Source organism: Miscanthus floridulus, chromosome 10 (genome assembly GCF_019320115.1).
Source record: "Miscanthus floridulus cultivar M001 chromosome 10, ASM1932011v1, whole genome shotgun sequence".
Taxonomy (NCBI): Eukaryota; Viridiplantae; Streptophyta; class Magnoliopsida; order Poales; family Poaceae; genus Miscanthus; species Miscanthus floridulus.
The window spans coordinates 18,678,903-18,703,256 of record NC_089589.1 but is presented as its reverse complement, the minus strand read 5'-3'; the positions used below and the strand labels follow the sequence as shown (position 1 = coordinate 18,703,256).

The window sequence follows — 24,354 nt, the reverse complement described above, 5'->3', positions numbered from 1 at the left end:
TTATATCAATTAATTCATCAAAATGACCTACTGTTTTGTCTTACATTTGTGCCTTTCGATATCTTTTTTGAACGACAGCGCAACAAATTTGAGCACGAAAGACTGTTAGACATGGAGATCAGAGGATTGTCAGAGGAGTTAGCATCCTTCATCTTGTCCCAATGCTTGGAAAAAGAAGAAACATTCTCCATTGCACAGTCCAAGAAGTACAAGGCACAGTATGGGCCAGAGCGGCTCACTAGACTATTATAATTTTGAGATCTTGATAAGTACATTTGAACTGTAACTGTAACATGTGTAATATTTAATGTTGAATGATTTGTCGTCTACGTAGCAAATTCATAGCGAAACCGGATTGCACAAAAAAACAATAAAATAAATTACAAAATAATAAAATGCAAAAAAGAGATCACTGCCGGTTAGCAAAAAACCGACAGTGATGGCAGACACAACACTGCTGGCTAGAGTTAAAAACTGGCAGTGTTGGTCGAGGGAACACTGCCGGTTTGTAGCTCAAGCCAGCAGTGTTCTCTTGACTAACACTGTCGGTTTGTGACACAAACCGGCAGTGATGGAAAAGAGGACACCGCCGGCTTAAGCCAAGAACCGACAGTGTTGGTCAAGAGAACACGACAGTGTTGGTGAAGGGAACACTGCCGGTTTGATAAAAAACCAGCAGTGTTGGTCAAGAGAACGCTGCCGGCTCGTGTAAAGAACCGGCAGTGTTGGCTCAATTGGACATTACCGGGTTGTGTCACAAACCGGCAGTGACATTTCCTATCACTGCGGTTTATTAGAACCGGCACTGATGTGTACATCCATCACTGCCGGTTTGGTTGTGCCGGTTCAAACTCCGGTAGTGAAGGGTGGTTTTGAACCGACACTAATGTTAAGCTCTGGGGTAGTGACTTGAAGCATCATTATTCGATCGCCAAGCACCTCCTTGTGGTCAGTTACTTATTTTCACAATATTTTACACTGTGAGAAAAATCTAACCACTTGTCACAGGCAGAGATGGTTCTAGTTCTGTTTCAATTATTTATTATAGCATAGTGCCGCTTCACACGCTAGACAATTTAGACTAATTGAATCTTAGAGTATGGGTGCAGTTTCATAGTCTGAATAATTAATTACATCAACTTGTTGATAGGGTGGCAGGTAATGTGGAGCGTCACATGAACACGATTTATTTGGGCGGTTTGTATGACTGGTTGCTTCCAGAATTTTTTTTTTCAAAAATAAGAAGGATACGCAAAATAGAAAATTTTTAATGTACTGACAAGTCCAATAACTTAGCACCTTGGTAGAATATCATAAGTCACGTAATTTTTCTAGAGAATATGCCCTTGCATTGTCAAGAATTCCAGCCTTTGACTATAGCATCACCCAAGCCTTTCTACAACTGTGGTATATGGTACCTCTCAATCGGAGGTCGTCTTAATTTTCTAACTTTTTAATGTAAAAATGTGAGAACTTAAAAGATAAATTTGGTCTCCTAGACGATCTAAAATAAAAGAATTGATCAACAATAAAGATTTAGGTTTCAACCAGCTATGCAATTCCGATATAAGGCTTGCCTCATCGAACTTAATCTGGAAAAGTTTCGTATTTATTTGCATGGCACCATTTGTAGGAGCAGTCCGCTTTGCCCACCATCGCCGAAAACCGATTTCTGGACATGGATGGCAATACCTGCAGAACCTAAAATTAGAGACATGTCCATGGGTTGTCTGTGTTAACAGCCATGGCACAAAATCTATTTTCAGACTTTGGTTGGTATGGCGGCGAACCTTGGAGCGTAGAAAATATGGAGGAGAGGGAAAGGTTCGAGGTTTGGAGTCTCGGCGTCGAGAGGGCGGCGCCGTGGTGGCTTCTGCGAAGGAGAACAGGAAGAGGGCAACACAGATGACGGGAAACAGGGGCTGGGCGCCCAAGGGAGGCAATAGTCTCAATCCCAGGCTAATCTCCTTTCATCTCACGGTTTAGAGCCTTATAGGCCAGATTACAATCCATAACCAATCTCTCCTAATTCTCCTCCTTAAACTACTGCAAATATCTAACAGACTCCCTGGACTTAGCCACTATTATGACTCCTCCTCTCATAGGTCCTACCGACCATAACATCTCTCCCCTCCTTCGAAAAGAGCTCGTCCTCGAGCTGAAATGACGGATGAGCTGCGCGGAAATCATCAACTGGTTCCCATGTTGCTTCTGAAGCTGGCATATCAGCCCACTGGACCAACACGTGCCAGGTTCCACGACGAAGACTGGAACGGAGCACACGATCAGGCCGAAGCAGAGGACGACCGTGCCGAAGAGGAGGCAGCGATGGCACCGTCGACGGAGGAGGCCCTCGGAAAGGCTTGAGCACGCCAACATGGAAGACATCATGAATGCGCGCGCCTTGCGGAAGTTGGAGCCGGTATGCCACTTCCCCCACGCGCTCCAGCACTTGGTACGGGCCGGCGTACTTGGGAGCAAGCTTTCCACGCCTGCCCGGCGCGAGGGACTGAGTAGGGCGGTTAAGAAGGCGGAGCCACACCCAGTCCCCCACTTGGAACTCCAGCCGGCGATGATTGGCGTCGTAGTACTTGCGGGCATGCTCCTAGGCCTGCAGAAGGCAAGCACGAACCTCGGCAATAAACTCATCGCGGTCAGAGAGGATAGAGTCCACGACATCAGTTTGGGCGCGACCAGGAGCATACGGCAGCAGCTCTGGAGGAGTGCAGCCATACACCACGACGAACGGCGATGTGCGGAGAGCTGAGTGTTAGGCGGTGTTGTAGCAAAACTCCGCCCACGGCAGCCAGTCCAGCCAATCCCTGGGCCGATCTCCAGTAAGACACCTCAGATACATGGTGATGGTCTTGTTCACCGCCTTGGACTGCCCATCCGTCTGGGGGTGGAAGGCAGTACTCATGCGCAACTGGACGCCCGCCTGGCGAAACAGATCCCGCCAAACTTGGCCGGTGAACACGGGATCGCGATCGCTCACGATGGAATCCGGGAACCCGTGCAGGCAGACGATATCGTGGAAGAAAGCGCGGGCGACGGACGTCGCGGTGTACGGGTGCCCTAGCGGGATGAAATGGGCGTACTTCGAGAACCTGTCAACCACGGTTAGAATAACACTTTTGCCGTGTACCTTGGGAAGAGCCTCGATGAAATCCATGGCTATGTCTGCCCAAACACGAGACGGCACCGGCAGCGGCTGGAGGAGCCCCGCCGGGTGCAAGGTCTCTATTTTGTTGTGCTGGCAGACGACACAGGTGGAGACGAAATTCCGAACGACATGGCGGTCGTGCTCGATGAAGAACTCAGTTCGGAGTCGCTGCAGCGTCTTCTGGATGCCCTCATGGGCGCCTGTATGTGCCTGCTGCAGCACGTCCTCCAGGACAGCAGAGGCCGAGGGAATGAAGACACGGCCCTTGTGGATGAGGAGGCCGTCCTTCACGCACCAATCAGCGCCCTGTGCGCCAGCCGTGACCACGTCCCGGCGGTCACGGAGCTCCTGCGACGACTCTAGCTCTTGTCGAAGAACATCGAAGAGATGGAAGGTGGGCACCGACACCATGGCGAGGGCTGGAGCTGGAGCCGGAAGCGCAGCCAGCAGCGGAGCATCACCATCGCGTCGTGACAGGGCGTCGGCGACCACGTTGAACCGTCCCGGGCGGTACTCGACGTGGAAGTCATATCCGAATAGCTTACTTATCCATTGGTGTTGCGGGATCGTGGACAGCCGTTGGTCGAGCATGAACTTCAGGGCATAATGATTTGTGCGGACGACGAAAACACGGCCCCATAGGTACGGGCGCCAATGCCGCACCGCCTAGACGAGTCCGATCAGCTCGCGTTCGTATGCAGCCACTTTGAGATGGCGAGCTGCGAAGGGGCGGCTGAAGAACACAATAGGGCCGGCGCCTTGGTGAAGCACTGCACCGAACCCGGAGCCCGACGCATCACAATCGACCGTGAACACGCTGCTGAAATCCGGCAAGTGAAGCACCGGCGCGGAGGACAGGGCCTCCTTGAGCGCCGAGAAGGCCTTTGCTGCGTCGTCGGACCAGCTGAAGCCTTCCTTGCGCAGCAGGCTGGTGAGTGGTGCAGCGAGGATGCCGTAGTCCTTGACGAAACGCCGGTAGTAGCCCGCTAGACCGAGAAACCCACGCAGGCCATGGGCTGACCGCGGCTGCGGCCAGGACTAGACTGCTACAACCTTGGAAGCGTCCATGGCCACGCCATCCGGTGATATGACATGCCCCAGGTAGTGTACTGATGCAGCAGCGAAGGAGCATTTGGAACGCTTCAGATGTAGCTGGTGCTCATAAAGGATGTCGAGGACGGCGCGCAGATGCTGTAGGTGCTCTGTCCGTGTGGCGCTGTAAATCAGGATATCATCAAAGAACACTAGGACACAGCGACGGAGGAACGGCTTGAGAACAAAATTCATGAGGGCTTGGAATGTTGATGGCGCATTGGACAACCCAAAGGGCATGACTAGGAACTCGAAATGGCCCTGGTGCGTGCGGAATGCCGTCTTGGCAACATCAGCGGGGTGCACCCGCACCTGGTGATAACCGGAGCGTAGGTCGAGCTTCGAGAAGAATTTGGACCCATGCAGCTCGTCCAGCAGCTCCTCCACCACGGGTATAGGGAACTTATCCTTAATCGTCACTGCGTTCAGGGCGCGGTAATCGACACAGAGCCTCCAGGAGCCGTCATGCTTTTTGACAAGCAGGACTGGTGCTGAGAACGGGGAGGTGCTGGCCCTGATGGTCCCTTGCCGAAGCATCTCATCACATTGCTTCTCCAACTCATCTTTTTGAAGCTGTGGGTAACGGTAGGGCCGAACAGCAACAGGATCAACAGCCGGCTTGAGATGGATGCGGTGGTCACAAGGTCGAGCAGGAGGGAGACCGATCGGGGCTGCGAACACATCTGCATAAGCATTGAGCAGACGCTCCAGCAGCATGGGTTCCGTCCCCTTGGCCGGGAAGAGCTGACCGGCGTGCAAACGGCCTGTCGGAGGAATGTCAGAGCGCGTCGATCCAATGCCTTTCCACAGGACGCGGTGCCCCTGGTGAGTGAACACCATGCAAAGGTCATCGAAGTCCCAGAGTATGGGTCCAAGGGTGCGAAGCCACGTGATCCCGAGGACCATGTCATAGCAGTCCAGCGGAATGGCAAAGCAATCCACGGAGAAGAACTCCTCGCCGATCTTGATGGCGACGTCGCGCGCCAGGCCACGGCAAGCCACGCGGTCGCCATTGGCAACCACTACGTGGGCGCCACTGCTGTCGTGGAAGTGGAGTCCGACGCGGTGCGCAGCGTTCATGCTGACGAAGTTGTGCGTGGAACCGGAGTCGAGTAATGTTGTGAGCTCGTGGTCGCCAACCTGGACACGCAGCTGCATCATGTCCGCCGTGCGTATGCCGGTGATCGCGGACAGGGAGATCAAAGGGGCATCCGGATCGAACGGAGGGTGCCCCTGGTCCTGGATGGCCGGAGCAGCAGGATCATCTTCAGCCGGCTCCTCCTCAATGAAGTCTGCAACTTCAAGGTAGAATAGGCGGGCGCACTTATGGCCGCGAACATAAGGCTCATCACAGTTATAGCAGAGCCCTTGCTTGCGCCGCTCCGCCATGGCCTCCGGGGACAAGCGTTTGAAAGTGCGAGTCGGCTGGAGAGGCGAAGACGATGACGTTGAAGCTGATTGCGGAGTCGGAGCCGACGCGGTCTGATTGCCCGCAAACCGGCGCGGCGCTCGTGGGGGGCGCCGGAAGAGCCAGCAGGGCTGACGAGTTGCGCCGCTCATATGCGCATGCGAGACGCAGAGCGCGCTGTAGGTCTTGGGGCTCTTGGAGTTCGACATCAGCGCGGATTTGCTCTAGGAGGCCACCGGTGAACAGCTGCGCTTTCTGCAGCGGTGTGAGAGCACCAGCGTGCGCTGCCCGGGCCTGGAACAGCTCCGCGTAGGCCTCCACCGTGGAGGTGAAGGGGAGGCACGCCAGCTTGGACAGGTGGTTGGTGCTGAAGGGAGGGCCGAACCGCTGCTGACAGAGCTGTTTGAACGGCTCCCACTCTGGGCGTCCCGAATCACGTTCCAGGTCCAGGTACCACTGCTTGGCCGTCCCCTTGAGGTGGTAAGACGCAAACCAGACACGATCTGACGGCCGAGTTTGATATCCATGGAAGAATTGTTCGCAGGTCGTCAGCCAGCCGAGAGGATCCTCGGTACCTTCATAGATGGGTAGGGACAGCTTGGGAAACCGGGGAGTGAATGCGGTGTCATGGCCAGCCGGCGTGTGGAAAAGGTACGGGGCTGATTGGATGGGGACGGTGGTGGACGGTGAAGCCCTGGATCCGTTGATGATGGACGAGAGGGATGGGACAGGTGATGGGGAGTGCGGAAAGCTGATTTGGGTGATGGGCACGCCTGTGGATGGGGGTGGGCACGGTGGCGGCAATTGGGGTTGCGAGCGCTGCGGCTGGAACGGGATGTGATATGGCGAAGTGGTGCCGAGCGCGGAGATGACCGGCTCGGGTGCCGGCGGAGCCGGGATGCCACCGTATCCAGGCATGCCGTACAGCGGCAAGGGCAGCGAGGGGACGGGACTGCGATCCTCCAGCGCAGTCACGCGCAGTGCCAGGGCCCCTAGTTGATGCTGCATCCCATAGATGGCGGCCGTAAGTTGATTGAAGGCCTCCTGCGGCGTTTGCGGTGGCGGCGGCTGGGAGTAAGCCAGCGGGAGGGTGGGGATGATCGGCTGTGGGGTGGTGGTGGCGGCGAGCGGCTGTGTGGTGTTGGCTATGGCGGCGGTGGTGGTGGGTGGTGGTGCTGTAGTAGATGCGATGGCGGCGGCTGCAGTGGTGGTGGGCAGAGAGGGTGGCTGTGAGGAGAAAGACATGGTCTCTGATACCAGGTTGGTATGGCGGCAAACCTTGGAGCGTAGAAAATATGGAGGAGAGGGAAAGGTTCGAGGTTTGGAGTCTCGGCGTCGAGAGGGCGGCGCCGTGGTGGCTTCTGCGAAGGAGAACAGGAAGAGGGCAACACAGATGACGGGAAACAGGGGCTGGGCGCCCAAGGGAGGCAATAGTCTCAATCCCAGGCTAATCTCCTTTCATCTCACGGTTTAGAGCCTTATAGGCCAGATTACAATCCATAACCAATCTCTCCTAATTCTCCTCCTTAAACTACTGCAAATATCTAACAGACTCCCTGGACTTAGCCACTATTACGACTCCTCCTCTCATAGGTCCTACCGACCATAACATTGGTCCATTAGCTGGGCCCTCTAAAACCATTCATAGGTTTGCCTAGCAACTGCATCTTAAAAAGCTACCCGCCTCCAAATTGTCATTTGTATACCGGTGCAGGTACGCAAAATAAGTGTACTTTGTTCAACTATAGATGGCCGCTACAGGTGCTGGGGAGCTATAAGGACATCAGTTAGCATCCAAACACATACCATGACATCGTCGTCCACAAATAAACATGTCGGTGGAAGTTTCAATACTAAATGACTTGTCTTATATATAGTCTAAGTCAATGTAAACACAAGGGTTCTTATTATACATAAGTAGTGGTAGATAGCCAAGAATAATAATATAAACTTGAAGATAAGAAGAAAATATTTCTTCTAACTTTGGCATGTCATATCGTATGATGCAGTCACCTGGATGTTTCTTAAGACAATCCAAATATCCCATCAGTATTTGGGAATCTGGTAGCACCTTTAAAACTCCTTGTGGTTCACACGAGTACCTCGCAAGTGACATGCACCATGGTTGGGGCATGGAAAATCAAATGTGCATAGACAAAGGGAGAATGTTCAAATCACAAAGCATCTGTGTATTGTAGTTTATTCCTTAAATGCAAATATTCGATGGAATAGGCTGAGCCACCTTATTTGCATCCATACATTAAGCTTTGGTACTAACTTAATCATGTTATTCACCTTCTAAGAATCAGATGCTACTGGTATGATAAGAAAAAAACACTTTTTTAGATAAGAAATCCACTTGAAGGTGCATTAGTTGATCGCCAAGCACCTCCTTGTGGTCAGTTACCTATTTTCACAATATTTTACACTGAGAAAAATTTAACCACTTGTCACATGCAGAGATGGTCCTAGATTTGTTTCAATGATTTATTATAGCATAGTGGCGCTTCACACGCAATATGATTTAGACTAATTGAATCTTGGAGTATGGGTGCAGTTTCATAATCTGAATATTTGATTATATATATCAACTTGTTAGGGTGGTAGGTATTGTGGAGCATCAGACGAACATGATTTATTTGGGCGGTTTGTACGACTGGTTGCTTAATCTAGAAATTATTTTTCGAAAAATAAGAAGCATGCGCAAAATAGAAATTTTTTAATGTAGTGACAAGTCCAATAACTTAGCACCTTGGTAGAAAATCATGAGTCACGTGATTTTTTTTGAGAATACGCACACCCATTTGCGTTCTCGAGAATTCCAGTCTGTGACTATAGCATCACCCAAGCCTTTCTAAACTTTGCTATATGGTACGACTCCATCAGAGGTTGGTTTAAATTTCCAACTTTTTAATGTAAAAATGTGAGAACTGAAAAGATAAATTTGGTCTCCAAGACGATCTAAAATAAGAGAATTGATCAATAACAAAGATTTAGGTTTCAACGAGCTCCGCAATTCCGGTAAAAGGTATGCCCCATCGAACTTAATCTGGAAAAGTTCCGTATTTATTTGCATGGCACCATTTGTAGGAGCGGTCGCTTTGCCCACCTTCGCCGAAAACTGATTTCTGGACTTGGTTGGCAATACTCATTGGCCCTAAAAATAGAGACATGTCCTTCCTTGTCATTTAGGAGGGGGCCGACAACGTGGCAACCACCCCCTAGCACTGTTGCTAGGGTCTGGCGCTTGACCGTAAGGGCCTAGCTACTGTCATGCCTCCTCCTCCTGGTGAGCCTTCTCAAGGCTTTCTTGGCATGCAAGATGCCTTCCCTACCCGAAGGGGCTAACTAGTGGTCCTGGAGTCGTCTGCCCCTTAGTCCTTGGGGAAGTCCCTTCCCCAGATGCGTCACGCCCATTGCGTGACCCTACCGAGGGAGTGGTAGATGGTGCCTCGCAGCTATTGAACAGGCAGACGGTGGAGCATTTCTATAGCGGTCAGGCTCTGGGCGCTTAACAGATTCCTGAGCCGGCTTCTGGTCATGGCTTGGGACGTCAGTTGCTACCAGTGCAAGGGCCTAGGCGGTCGCTTGGGCGAAGGTGAGGCTCGAGCTCCCTTGTTTGGTAACCTGGGGCTCTGGCCAAGTCCCCGAGCCCCAAGCGACGGTTGAGGTTGTGCTCAGGCTCCTCCCGACTCCTCCAGAGGGTACGCACGAGCGTACCCAATGGTATAGCCCCTAGCCCCCGAGCGATTTGTATGATTGGTCAGGGGATCTGTCAATCAGCTTTCTCTTTCCGGGGACTTAACATACCCCTATGTTAGACTCTCTTTAGGAGCCCCCGAGCCCTTCGTGGCCTCCTGAGCCACATTCGGGATGGCGACGAGGGGTTGTGCCCGATCTAGTCAAATGAGTCAGTCAAGGTGTGGCGAGCTCTGGCAGTCTTCGGTCGGACGCCCCTCTAGGGGCACTGGGGTCATTGTGCATGGCCTCTGGGACGGGCAATGTTGTGGCGAGCATGGTGACGAGAGTCAGACATAAGGGTACGCCGAGTCCCTGGGAGAAAGACTCCTGACCAAGAGACCCCCCGATCGACCTCTCCTAGATCGCTCGGGGGCTATACCCATCGGGTATGCTAGCGCGTACCCTCCGGCTGAGGATCTGGCAGAGCCTGAGCACACCCTTGGCCTCTACTCAGGTCTCAGGGGATCGCTAGAACCCCAGGCTCCCGACTGACGGCAGCCCGAGCCTGATCCCCGACTCGACCCTAGCCCGAGCCAGTGCCTAGGTAGGAATCCTATGCCCCGAGCATCAACCTGCCTGTCAAGCGTCCAAGGCTTGGGGGGCTCCCCGGCATCGCCCCGACCGATGGGCGCACGACGCTGTTACTGATAGGGTCACGCAGGCGGTGTGACACAAGAGGACAAATCCCTCCTTAGTCTCTTGTGCGCGGGGGCTCCCGGGCCTACTCGCCAGCCTCCCGAACCAGACGCCTTCACCGCAAGGAAGCCTTGAGAAGGCTCACCCGGTGGAGGCCAGTCCAAGCAGACAGCCCCTAACGGTCAGAGCGTCAGGGCCAGTCGAGCCAAGCGGCGCCCAAGGCTCCCTCGACTCCACGACAATGCCAAGGTCCATCCACGCCGCAGCAGTGCCCTCCTGGACTTCGGCACAGGTAGGCTATAGATTGAAACCCTGAACCGCCTTCTACCTGACCTTCCTCGAGATATAAGGGGGAGGTCAGCTCCTAGAGAGGGGGGAGGTCGAACTCACAGAACAGACCAGAGCATTCTGAGCCCCGCTAAGCGCAGAGCAAGCCGAAAGCAAAGACCTAGCGTTCCTACCCCCGACAACCTAGCAAGAGAGAGAAGCGTTCTTCTTCCTCGCCGGGGAAGTAACCACACCACCGATGAGCCTTAGGATAGCACCAAGAGATCCCCTTCCAAATCTCTTTCTCTTTTGTTGTAACCCCCGATTTGGGTGCTCTCGAATACAAAGAACAACCACTGCTGGACGTAGGGCTCCGATAGCCTGAACCAGGATACATCGCCGTGTCTTCTAATGTGTTCTTGAGTCCACCCGAGCCATTGGAGACCCACACTCAGTGACACCCGACAAACAACGATGCCTGCCGTGGCATCTACCCCGCGACACATAGTTTAGGTAAGACTTGAGTGAGGGCCCAGCAGACTCGTCGGGGGTCGCTGGTTCTGAACCATAATGAGGCGCTGCTTACCTTGGACTGCTGTGGGTCGAGCGATTGGGTTTTGGAGCCTTGGCTCGATGCTAGTCTATCACTTGGCTTCCCACGCCCATCTTAGCGCTTGGTGACAGGCCCTCTTGGCTTGGGGCGCACATCTCAATGGCCGGGAGAACTCTGCACGCCCGAGCTTTGGAGGCCCTCGGTGGGCCCATCGGCTAGCGTGCTCATTGCTCTTGATTCTTCATGCCAATAAGGGCGCGTTTAGTTCTCAAAATTTTTTGGGTTTGGCTACTGTTAGGTTACTGTAGCACTTTCGTTTGTATTTAGTAATTAGTATCTAATTATGGACTAATTAGGTTCGAAAGTTTCGTCTCATGATTTCTTACCTAACTGTATAATTAGTTTTATTTTTCGTCTATATTTATTACTCCATGCATGTGTCGAAAGATTCGATGTGACACTTTAGGGCGAAAAATTTTTAGAATCTAAACAGGGCCTAAGCGGTCATGAGGCATTCATTGGTCGAGCCATCAAACTCCTGGTGGAGGGGGCTGGCGCAGCCCCCGAGTGTGTCCTAGGGCTGATCTATTAGCGGGCGGGGCGGTTTCTCCATGTGCGCCCTTCCCGTTGATGCTCGGTGTACTTTTTAGACTTTCCTTGGCTGCTGCACTAGTAGGAGGATTTAGCGTGCTCGGTGCCCCGTGCTCCATGAGGGGTGATCTGCCACACCACACGGTGGTGATCCAAGGGCCAAGAAACCATAGCGTTTCGAACTTGAGGATCTTGGTCATTGGCCCCACGCGGAGAGCTCGGGGGAGTGCGGCTCCTCGAATCCCACGCCGAGGAGGGCGCATGGAAGGAGGTGTGACTTTGTCACGTGGTGGCGTGGTCTACATAGTGAGATGTGACCAGTCGTGAGCATTCCATCACGTCATGCCATTATGACATGCAGTTCTCCCCACACAACCATGGAGTGGTAGGGGCATCGGCCCTTGAGGACCGATGATCTCGTGGGGATCCTCCTTTGGTGAGAGATCGGACGGATGTCCCTGCCCTGGGTCTATTTGCCCTGAGCTATAAATAGCCCTGAGTGAGGGTGACCGGGGAATGATTCAAGCCTCTTTTCACCCCAAGCACAATGGAGGCCATGGGATGGAGCCCTTTGTGTAAGGGCGCGTTTAGACTGTCTCCAATAACGCGATCCATCCCTAGAATTGCGTCGCGCACAGTGTTTTAACCGCGAAAAACAAGCTTCAACGGAGTAGGCAAACACAGCACGCATTTTGCGTCGGAGGCGACGCGGAAGGCAAAAAAGTGTCCTCCCTCCGCGTCTTTGCGTCTCCGCCAGGCCCACCACCACGAGGAAGGGGACGACCGGAGTCAACATGGCGGCCTCGCGGCAGCTCCGCCTCGCCGCGGCCAGCATCGAGGGGGGCTCCGCATCGCCGTCCCAGATCCGCGCCGCGCCCCCACCGCCGACCCGGATCTGGGGAGGGCCACCATGGGCGGGTGCCTTGCCCGCTCGCAGGCGCTCGATGAGGGAGGCGCGCTGCAGCACCGTCGCCATGTCCGCCGCCACAGGAGGATGCGCGCCGCTGGTGCGGAGAGGAGCCGCCGGCCTTGGCTGCCTTGCCGGATCTAGACCCGCTCCCCCGCCGCCGGTGATGAGCAGCGTCGCGTGGGGGCGGAGGTGCTCGCTGGCGCTCGCCCAGCGCTCGCCGGATCTCACAGGGAGGGAACGCCGGAGGGAGGGAGGGGCGGAGGTGCTCGCTGGCGCTCGCCCAGCGCTCGCCAGATCTCGCAGGGAGGGAACGCCGGAGGGAGGCCGGGGCAGCGGAGAGGACCAGAGTCGGCGCAGGGGGAAGGGGGCGTGAAGACCGGGGCGGCTGTGGACGCCGTGGCAGCGTCGTTGGATCCGTCCGTAGGAAGCTTCGAGGTCGCGCTGTTGGAGATCGAAAGTTTTGGGTTCGCTACTTTTTACTGTACCGTGACCTAAACTCTGATATGGGTCTCTATTTTAGGTCCAGACGTTGGAGATAGTCTTAGATGCAAATTTTTTTGGGTTTTGGCTACTGTAGCATTTTCGTTTGTATTTGGCAATTAGTGTCTAATTATAGACTAATTAGGTTTGAAAGTTTCGTCTCGCGATTTCTCACCCAACTGTGCAATTAGTTTTTTTCGTCTACATTTAGTACTCCATACATGTGCCACAAGATTCGATGTAATGGGTACTGCGCAAAAAAATTTGGGAACTAAACATGCCTTAAGTCTTCGGGACACCGCAAAGTCCTTTGTGAGGTTGATGGGATTTTAGCATAGGTAGAGTGATGGCGAGCCGAAGAGGCAGGAGTAGATCCGTAGCAGTGTGTACGGTCGGCCACCTCCTGCTTCCTCATCACTGGGGCGGCTTATGGTAGCCTCCAGGTGCTCTCGCCTTAGCTCCATTATGAGGTTGGGGGGATTTCAGCAACTTATGGTTGCTCAAGAATCCCTCGGTCCTTCCCTTGGTGGGAGGAATGCTCGGGCGAGAGGGGCGCATCTCCGATCTGACGCCTGCTGTGTGACCCTACCGAGGGAGTGGACGATAGTGCCTCGTGGCCATTGAATGGGCAGATAGTGGAGCATCTCTGTAGCTGTCAGGCTCTAGGCGCCTGACAAATTCCTAAGCCAGCTTCTGGTTGTGCTCGGGGCGTCGTTGGTTGCCGCACAAGCGAGGCTCGGGTGGTCACTTGGTTGGAGGTCAGGCTCGGGCTCCCGTTGTTTGGTAACCTAGGGTTATGGCCGAGCCGCCGAGCCTCGAGCGACAGCTGAGGGCGTGCTCAAGCTCGTCCTGACTCCTTCGGAGGGTACGAGTGAGCGTACCCGATGGGTATAGCCCTTGAGCGATCTGTAGGATCGGAGGGGGAATCTGTCGATCCACTTCCTCTTTCCCCGGGACTTAACATACCCCTATTTATACCCTCGTCAGTATCCATATCCGAGGAGAGCAACAATTCAAATTGATGTACATCCAGCTGGGTAAACGCAAACACACACCTATATGCACACCGTTGGGTTTGTACGTGGCCACAGTTCCCGATCTCGCTGACTAAGGCTTGAACTGACATGGCCGCCATGGAGAATCCAACCCCACAGGCCATGTACCGGACAAGGTCCACTGTGAGTTACAGCTAGAGTTCTGTGCAACCCATCTACATCCTGAGGGGCGAGTGTAGAGGTTCAAAAATTTAGTTCAAGAAAGGTACATAGATTTGCCAACCCCATAAGAAGGTATGAGCTTTGTACTTTCAAACTTGGCCAAAGCACTAACTTCGATTGTGTCCTCAATTGATACACGCAGGACTAGTGCACTCAGAGCCTCGCTCTATTTCCCTATTCATAACCAACCATATTACTGCCCAGTCTCCATTTTAGTATCCGTCTCAAATCCATATGATAGCAATATTAGTGATAAGAATATAACCCTTATGGTCAGCAACAGTAGGTTACTCACTACCAAAAATTCCTAAGCGTGGCATCTACACGAATCCTGTCATACTAATAAGACTCATTGTTAAAGTATTTATGCAGGTGGGTTTCAACCAATTCCTCTAAACTTAATGCACAATACAACATAATAGATGTGCTTGAAAAATAATAGGTTATGAACCGGAGCTTGCCTGTTAACTTGTATTATACAAAGTTAGCATTCTTCAATTCTTCAAGACATGGTCACCATTAGACCTCTTCAGGTTTAACTCCAAAGACCTTTATTTGATCAATCAAGCACTATATATTGAACATATAGAATATGCAGTGATGCAATATGCTCAAGTGAAACATGCGTAAACAAAGGTGTTTTTTAAGATGAGTAAAACAAGTAATAGGCCGTTGTGGTATACTAGTGTAACTAATCGTCCTTATATTCTACTCTCGATTGCCCTCCCGTTGCCACACACTTGCGCATTAATTATTAAGTTCCTCATTTATTTAGTTGAATCAGCCAAGTAGGTTAATTAAGTTCAAGTTTACTTTAGCTTAATGTGATGTAATTGTCTTTATCTTATCTTATAGTTGATATAAGAAGCGTGGATGGCTTATTAGTAGCTTCAATTAACTGCTTTATGTGTATTATGAAGCTACAACCTTAATTATCCTAAATGTTTAGTTAATTGAATAATATAATCAGGTCACAAGTGTTATTATAAACAGGACGTATGGTACTGGTGCAGGGCAAGGCAATTTATACTACGTGCATATACTTTGGTACATGAAGAAACATTTGTTTTGATTAGATTTGATGTCAAATTGCTCAAGATTAGTTTACGGTTTAATAATTAGTTAAGACATCAGCCTATTCATGTCATAATAATAATTTATTTCTATTTAAAACTAACAACTTAGTAATAGAAATATTTATTTACTAAGTAAGGATAAAGTTTCAAAGACCCTAATATTGTATTTATTCTTTATCTATTTTTATAAGTAAACCAGAGTTACTTTATCCTTACAAAAAAAACACGGAAAGGATGACAACGACAAAAAACAGTTACGGGAAATCACCGTGGGGGTGGGGGCGCCACTTTCATCGAGACCCGCACGTACGGAACCCACCTAGAAACGGTAGAAGAAAAAAAAGAGAAAGCAGCGGGGTAGAAACAGAGACGGAAACAGAGAAAAAGAACGTGAATACAACAGGAACACGATGATTAGGTTGGACGAAAATCTAAAATTGACAGAAATTTTGCCTCTTTATTATTTGATATAAATAAGGTGTTCGTTTTTAGTTACAACATACATGTGATAGTGTGCATTTAGGAGACTTGGTTATAACAATGTATTTAGGTGAACCAATGTTTTTGAATCATGTGAATTCTAAATTAGAATTGCTTTCATTTTATTGACATTAAATAATATTTAAATTATTTTTCTCCAAAAATAAGTTTGACCTAGTTGAATAGTGTTTGACTTCTATATTATTATCATCATCACATATGCATAATTATTTTTCAAAGAAAAATTTGTATGCCCCAAACATGCTTATGCTAAGAGCATCTCCAACAGTTTCCACTAAAGCCTCCCAATCTAGAATTTTTGGCAAGAATGGAAAAACCCATATCCAACCGTTCTCAATCCCACCTCCCAATCTTTCGGCGCTTGGAAAAAATAAACCGATCGCACAGATATATCCGCGCGTCTACCACACGCGTATCCATTGGTCGATCTAAAGGTGGAAGGGTGTGGAAAAGAATAAAGAGTAGGAAAGAGTTTCCGTTGCAAATGAACAAGAAAGAAAGAATAAATAAAAGTGGTTAGGATAATTTAGAAATAGTATATGATTTTTGATGTTAAATTGTCTTCTATATTTGAGGAGTGGATTATTGGAAACTATTGGAGATGATCTTATTTATTCCTTTGACGAGTTGGAAAACACCATGATTTTGGGAAAAAACTATTGGGAACTCTAAGAGCATCTCTAGGAGTTTTGGGAACTCTAAGAGCATCTCCAGGAGTTCCCAATAAAATCTCTCAATCTAGGATTTTTGGCAAGAATAGAAAAAAATTCATCTCCAAGTGTTCCCAATCTCACCTCCCAATCTTTTGACACTCGGAAAAAAATCTACCATGCGCGTTGTTGGTCGGCCAATCTAAGAGCGTCTCGAAGAGTTCCCAAAATATATCTCGCAAGATCGTTGAGTTTTCTAAGTCACCAAAACTAATTGGGAGTAAAAAAGATGGGCTTCTCCAACAGTTTCTAAAAAAAATAATCCCAAAATATCAAAAATCTAAATCCGTATGAAACTTTCCAAGCGTTCAGTGGCAATTTTGTAATATCATCATCTTCTTCGTTAGAAGAAGCTACAGAAAAGCTTCCTGAGTGCCGGCGGTGGCGGTGGCAGTCGTGGGGAAGGCTGGTGTGGGGTCGGCCTTCTCGCGGTCGGCGGATACCGACGGCCTGCCGAAGGCGACGCGGACTCGAACTGGATCCGGCGACATAGCTCAGCAGCTGCCGTACCGGTCCCTGCAGCGCGGGCGTGACGAGGCCGACCACTACGGAGAGCAGGCGCAGACAGGTCCGTCTTCAGGGAGGTCGTGGAGTGGACGTGCTCCCTGATGAACTCTGCGGCCTCGCCGCCAGGACCGCTCGCCGTGAGGCTAAAATTCACGCCGAACGCCGCCTGCCCGATGATGTCCGTGGCCAGCTTGACCGAGAGGTTGGAGAAATCGACGTGGCCGTTCTCCTGTGAACAGCCGCCGCCAGTATGACATCCGCAGCGTGCTCGATGCAGTGTTGCACGGTGGGGACGAGGCCATCGATTGGGAGGTCGGAGCCTGCGCGGATATATGCGCATGTTGGGTATTTTTTTTTTTCCAGGTGCTAAAAGATTGGGACGTAGGATTGGGAGCTGTTAGAGATGAATTTTTTCAAACTCGCCAAAAATCAAAGAATTGGGAGAGTGTTTTGAGAACTCTTGGAGTTGCTCTAAATGTGGAAGGATGTAGGAAAGAATAAACAGTAGGAAAGGGTTTCTGATGCAAATGTACAAGAGAAAAAAATATATAAAAGTGGTTAGGTTAATTTAGAAATAGGATTCCGGATGTAAAATTATCTTCTATATTTTAGGAGCAAATTAGTGAAAATATTGGAGATGGTCTTATTTATTCCTCTCAACACTTTTTGGCAAGTTGAAAAACTGCATGGTTTTAGAAAGAAATTCTTGGAAACTCTTGGAGATGCTTATGATTTAGTGATGATTATTAATGCGAATGCTTAACACCATGATGTTACCTAGAGTTACACCACATCCTCGTCGGGGCAATAACACCGTTAATGGCCTAGCAACACTGGGGACCAATCGGGAACCTATACGAAAGTGTGTTTCTCTCTACATATTATTGCCGGTTTTGGCCCCTCGATGGTGAAAGTTGTTGATGCAACTGGCAGTGATAATAGGTTACCATTGTCGGTTAGCTTTTTGCTAACCCAAGGTCATGGGGGTTTTCCAAAAATAAAAAAAATTAGGCAAAAAATAGCAATTTATTTTAAAACCCATGAAAAGCCCCCACCAATACCAATAAGTCACAGGATCCTTCACACGCTGCGCGTTGGAGGGATTCCAACCACCTATGGCCTCATGTGTGCTCCTCTGACTACTCCACGCCAAAGTCACTTATTTCTAAAGGGCATATACATTCCCCTTGTATTCACTTTTCTGAATTTTTAAATTAATATTTGTTACTCTAAGCGAATTCAAATGAAAAATAATTGAATCGGGAAGATGTAGATATCATCGAGTACTACAACTTAGGTTTTCGTCGGCTCACTATCCAATGTCGTTCGAAAATTTTGAATTTAAAATTATGAGAACTGGAAACATAATTTAGGACTGCAAATAATTTCAAATAAAAAAAGCATCAACTACAAAGTTATATTACTCATCGAGAACAACAACTTTGGTTTCGGTCGTTTTCCCATCCAAGAAAGTTTGAAAATTTTGAATTTCAAATTGTGAGAACTTGAAACATAATTTTAGGATCATAAAGTTGTAGTCCTTATCTACAAATTTGGTATTGGTTCTTTTTCGATTTGAGATAGTTTGTAGAATTCGAAAAAATTCAAAATGTGAGAACTTCAAGCAAAAATTTTGAACTATAAATGGTTTCAAATGGAAAAATCATCAACTACAAAGCTGTCAATCTCATGGAAACCTACAACTCTGATATAAAATTCGTTTTCATCTATCTTGACTTAAAAATGTAATTAGTTTTACTATGCTGCACCATGGTTATCACCACCAATTCGTAATACAAACCGTTGGTGAAAATGATCTTCACCGCCGGTTGGTGACACATTTTCACCATCGTTTTATGCCACCAACCTGCGGTGATATCACAATAAAACAATAACATAACTATTTGCCAAAAAAAGTTATTTTCCAAGTAAAAAGCTCCAAATATTACAAAGTGAAAAAACTAGCTACCCGTGGTATTTGCGCGAGCTACCTTGCTAGTTATAGATAGAGCACAAGGACAAATGAGAAGGGGGGGGGGGGGGGGGGGTGGTGTGTCCCTCACTTCCTCTAATCGTAGCCTCTCATTCTCTCTTTTGTCAGTATCTCCCTCCTGTTTGGTCTCCTTCCCAACCAAGACGAGTCTAATTTGATCAAAAAAAAGACGAGTCTAATGCACCCGTAGGTCGGCTAGCTATCTACACTAATACTGGTCATAACAGGAGGACCCTTCGGCACCTAGTACAATTTTTAGAATTTGATAAACACAGAAAAAGTTAATGGAACATGGTACATGAAGTGCATAATTGCATCTAGAGGCTGATGAAAAGTTACTCCAGTTTTAGAACAGGTCTCTTTTCGTGTTTGTCGAGCTGGCTCTGCAGATCTTGCTTAAGTGCGTCATCGTATGAACCCTTTAGCCAAACTTCCTTGAGCTCAGGTAGATGCTCAAGGCCAGCAAACTCGTATTTGGACCCAATGGAGCAGTCAATCTTAAGCTGCTCAAGCTTTTTCATGGCTTTGTTCCCAAAACTAACCTTTGCGCTGGAGCCGCAAGCAATCTCGAGGACCTTGACCTTTTCAAAACTGTTATCCTCAATTGCATTCTTGATGACTTTAACAATGAGCTCTCCATCTTGAAACTGCTTGGCACAAATACGCAGAATACACAATTCTGGGAGCATGCCGAGCAACATCATGACACCTTTCTTTCCCTGCGAGGAGGCATTTTCCGTTGTTCCAGTTTCTTCTGGCTGTTTCATTACTGTGGTCATCTCCAGATCTATCTTTGTGAGCTTGGTAAGGTGCTTGCCGCTCCATTCTGGCAACTTGTCTCCAAGCCCATGCAGTTTAAGGCTCCCCAAGCTCTTCAAACGAAGGGAAATATCATCCAAGCAACCTTGACTGTCCTTGTCGAGCCACACCGACAGGGATTCCAAATGGACAAGAACTGATATTGCAGAGAAAAGCTTCTCGCTCTTGTTGATGCCAGACACTTGTGTGATATTTTTGAGATCTTCCAGAATGGACTTTGTTCCTGAAGCACTGACGTTGACCACACCAAGAGTGTGCAAAGCTGTCAATTTCCGAGTCCCGGTAGGCATCTTGACACCAACTAGGTGACGAACTCTGCAGGAATCTGACAACCGAGACAATGGAAGATGTTGTGTTGATGGTCCGTGGTCTGCTGGGGAGGTGTTGCTGGAGGTGTTAGATACTTTGGGACCATCTAGGAGTGGATCCAGTGGGGTTTCATTGGGTTTCTCGTAGTAATGGTGTGAACAGAGAGGGACAAAGAGGGAGAGGAAGAGCTAGGGTTAGGCACTGACCATCCATTGAGTAGGGGATCCGGCCATCAGGTTCATCGGTGAAGTTCTGCGCTAGGCAGCGATGGTCGGTGAAGAGAGTGACGCAGTGAAGACTGTGGTGGCGCAGTGCAGTGGCGGCGGCGGTGCTTCCCGTCACTGGCTGCGCCCCTCTGTTAGATCGGAGTAGGGTTTCTAGGTGGGGCGTACGGCTCAGGCGAACCTCGTACAGAGAGCCGCCGACCCTCACCTCTATTTAATGCGCAGTGTGACGGAGGCCCGCCAGCCATAGATGGACTGGGCGCCCCCGATCAGGGCGCGAGGTCAAGGCCCAAGTGGCCGTTGGGCCACTATGGTTGGGAGATCAAACCAACATTCTCCCCCTTGATCTCAACTCATACTTTAACTTTAAACTTTGACTTTAATCCCTTTCACTTTTATTTGTTCCATCACAGATTAGTGCATAGAGCATGCTTCATCGTCATGGTCAATCGCCGATAGATTTAACAGCTACAATACACGTCTCTGTTCTGAAACAGATTCTTTAACTTTGGGCCCTTTATTGTCCGGAAATCATAGGCTATACCATAAACCCATGTCGACTGTGTGTTCTCCAAACACACTGGGTGGTAAGCCTTTTGTACGTGGATCCGCAAGCACTTGCTTGTTACTTATATGCTCAATACTTTTAGTATGATTCTGGATTTTCTCCTTCACAACGTATAACTTTAACGTCAATGTGTTTCGCAGCACACTTGACCCGTTGTTATAGGAGCGAACTTCTTAAATGGTTATTGCTGTCGTATACCATTATCAATTCCGGGTGTAAGTTCCTTTAACCATTTCGCCTGTCCTTAAGCCTCATAACAAGCTATACCATGGGTATGCATCTTTGATGACACCACAACTGTTTCTTTGGAGCTTTTCCACAATAAAACTCCAACTGCGAGTGTTAGCTACTATGTGGGTTTCACTAAACATCTCGCCAAAATTTAACTTTTGTACCCACAACTATTTGAGAGTACTTATTCTTTCTTACTCACCATGAGGCCTATAAATCTTTGCACAATTATAAAACATTCTCAACTCTATTCCAGTGATCTATATATGGACTGGACTTCTGCCAAAAATATCCCGGATACATAAACTGTGTAAGGGTAAGTTCTTGCTTATAAGCATTCAGTAAGCTTCCAACAGCTGAAGCATATAGGACGTCCATTTGATCGATCTCACATTTATTCTTGGAACACTGAAAGTTCCAAAAACTATTACCCTTGACTATAGGAACAGGCGCAGGTTTATTCACATATATACTTTATTTCTTTAGAATCTTCTCTAAGTATACACTTAAGATAGTTCTAATACCCCTTTTCCTTTTATCTCGGTAAGTTCCAATTCCTGGAACGAATGATGCTTTACCAAGACCATTCTCATTGAAACTTGAGGACAAGAACTGCTTCTTCTCCAACAGTAGATTAACACCACTACTAGCGAGTAAGGTGCTACCCACATGCAGGATTAGGAAAATAAATTTCCCATGTTTAAACTTTGCATAAATACAATTGTCCTCTACATTCTCTTTAAAACCCCAAACTTTCTTATTGTACTGTCAAACTTCAAGAACCACTGTCTTGAAGCTTGCTTTAATCCATAAATGGATTTCTTTAGGCAACATCCCTTTACGTTCTTTTCCTTCCACGACAAAACCTTTTGAGTTATGCCATGTAAATTTTTCCATACAAATCCCTTGTTGAGGAATGTGTCTTTACATCCTTCTGATGTAACTATAAATCGTAATGTGCCACTAATACCATTATGATTCTAAAAGAATCCTTGCAAGCTTATTATAATCTATTCCTTCTCTTTGTGTAAATCATTTCGCCAGAAGTGGCGCTTTATAGCTTTTCATATTTCCTTTGGAGTCACATTTGTCTTGTAGACCCATTACAGCCTATTGTGTTGGCTCCATTGGGAATTACTTATAAGTCCCAAACATCGTTGGTATTTATCGATTTCATTTCATCTTCCTTTGCTTCTTGCCATTTAGATGAGTGAACGCCTCTCATGGCTTTTTCAAATGAGGTGGAATTATCCTCTATTTGAATTTCTTTCTTAACATTGACTTCTTAGTCAAAAGAAATATCTGATTTTCTTATTCTTTGAGACCTTTTGGGGCCTCGTGGCACTTCTTTCATATGGGGCTATTGTTACTCTTCATTGCCAAAAGGCAATTGTTCTATAGCCTCCTGTATTATAAGATCCTTATTTACTTATTCATCTTCTTTAAGTATGTCATACAACATCAACATGTATTAAGCAATTTGTTGCTCTAAAACACTGTAGTGGATATGTAATCCCACTTCTATTCAAGCTTTAGGTATCTACATACCATGCTCCCCCAGATTACTCCATCTTCTTTAAAGATGGTGTATCTTCAAATTTCTTATTTTGGGTTTAATCTTTCAAAACTCGAATGGTGCTTTAAGCACCGCCTTAATAACTTTGAGACTCGTCCAGTATGAATACTAGTCGACTATGCTATCTTCCTATCGGGACTGTAAAAGGTCCAGGAATTTAGCTATTTCTTTACTTTAGGGGTATCGTTATTATGACCGTCTTACTCCTTCAACGATCACATTCATCTTTTATAGATTACTTTTACCTTCAATGCATAGTATGCATTGCATTATCTGAAGTATGGGGAAGTATCTTTCTTAATTATCTTTCTTAATTAATCTTACATTTCTTCCCCTCAAAATGTGGTATGAACTTTTCTACCACAATTTCGAAACATTCAGAACTCTTGTGAATAAGGAAACTTTGATTACTTACTTCATCCACATGATTACATCATGCAAACAAAATTCGTATGGGAGTACATTTTCCTCATTACACTTCAAAACTCAACATAGTCTATTATTATCAATACTTCTGCAAGTCACACTTGCATATCATTCTTATCTTTTGGTTCACATGCAACTTTCTTTTGTTCTCAAACTCATTGAGTACTTATGACCATGACACAATCAGAGTGTACGGTAAATATTAGAATAGCATAAGAGCTATCCCAAACTTCTCTCCATGTGCGGGATATTTCTTTAGAGCACATGAATCATCACATCCTCCTCCCGCCATGCGGGATAACTACTATGCCAAACTCTCCCGCCATGCAGGATTGGTTAACATATGTACTATGCCAACTTTACCCCGCCATGCGGGTATTTTCTCAAACTTTTCCCGCCATGCGGGTACAATCACAAACTTTTTCCCGCCATGCGAGATAATTCTCTTGAACAGACATAATTGCCAGGATTGGCTCGTGTTCAATCATCAAATTCAGAAATAAATCCGAATATTCTTTAACACACATGTGTAATCCAATGTTAGTCAAATTAAACATGTATATGACTTTTACAACTCTCATAAGTGAAACTGAAAATAAATTCTTCTTCATAGAGAGTACATAAAAGACATTTCTCAATGAAGACTCTCATTGATCTATCTCTTTTCTTGGATCAATATCCTAGAATTCTTTTCTTTTGAAGCCATTCTTTAAAGAGAACACCGTTTCTTAAACAATGACATTCTTTCATACATAACTTGCCCTTAGGCATTTCATCATCTGAGTCATAAGTACCCAGCTCATTTCTCTTACTGCCTTCAAGAATGAAAGCATGGAGGTCTTTTGTCTGAAAAAAATATATTCAACAATAATGCTCATTAAACTTTGAAATCTTTATGTACTATTCTATATCACCGTTGGGCAGAAATAGAATAAAACACCATTCTTCTACATTAATTCCACATCACCGTTGGGCAGAAATGGAATTAACGTATAGAAATTCAATAATCTTGAAAACATAGAACTACTCCTCAAAATTAAATTCTCCCGTTGGTTCGAATTTAATTAGAAGCAATCAACTTCATTGCAGCGGAAACATAAAAATACATTTCTCTAGCTTAAGAGCATTCCTTGATCTTTATCTTTTCTCTGAAAAATTGGTCACTTTGATGCAAAATTCATCAGAGATTTAAACTTTAAACATAAAACTCATAAAATTATAATATTGTTATCATCAACGTTGGTCAGAAAATAACAATACCATAATTTAACTTTAAACTTAAACTCATAAATAAACTTATAATATTGTTATCATCAACGTTGGTCAGAAAATAACAATATTAAAATTTATCTTAAC

General features: G+C 47.5%; 2 protein-coding genes across 2 annotated transcripts; both read right to left on the bottom strand.

The window, feature by feature from the left end:
* Nucleotides 1-3,829: 3,829 nt before the first annotated feature.
* On the bottom strand, nt 3,830-6,908 carry LOC136488115 (uncharacterized). The gene is made up of 3 exons (XM_066485148.1): nt 5,658-6,908; nt 4,217-5,578; nt 3,830-4,123 (listed from the first exon to the last, which is right to left on the bottom strand). The coding sequence occupies exons 1-3, from the start codon at nt 6,906-6,908 to the stop codon at nt 3,830-3,832; spliced, it is 2,907 nt and encodes a 968-aa protein (XP_066341245.1).
* A 12,272-nt stretch (nt 6,909-19,180) lies between these two features.
* On the bottom strand, nt 19,181-19,954 carry LOC136488114 (uncharacterized). Its single transcript, XM_066485146.1, has one exon. It carries the CDS (start codon nt 19,952-19,954, stop codon nt 19,181-19,183), a length of 774 nt encoding a protein of 257 aa, XP_066341243.1.
* Nucleotides 19,955-24,354: the final 4,400 nt, after the last annotated feature.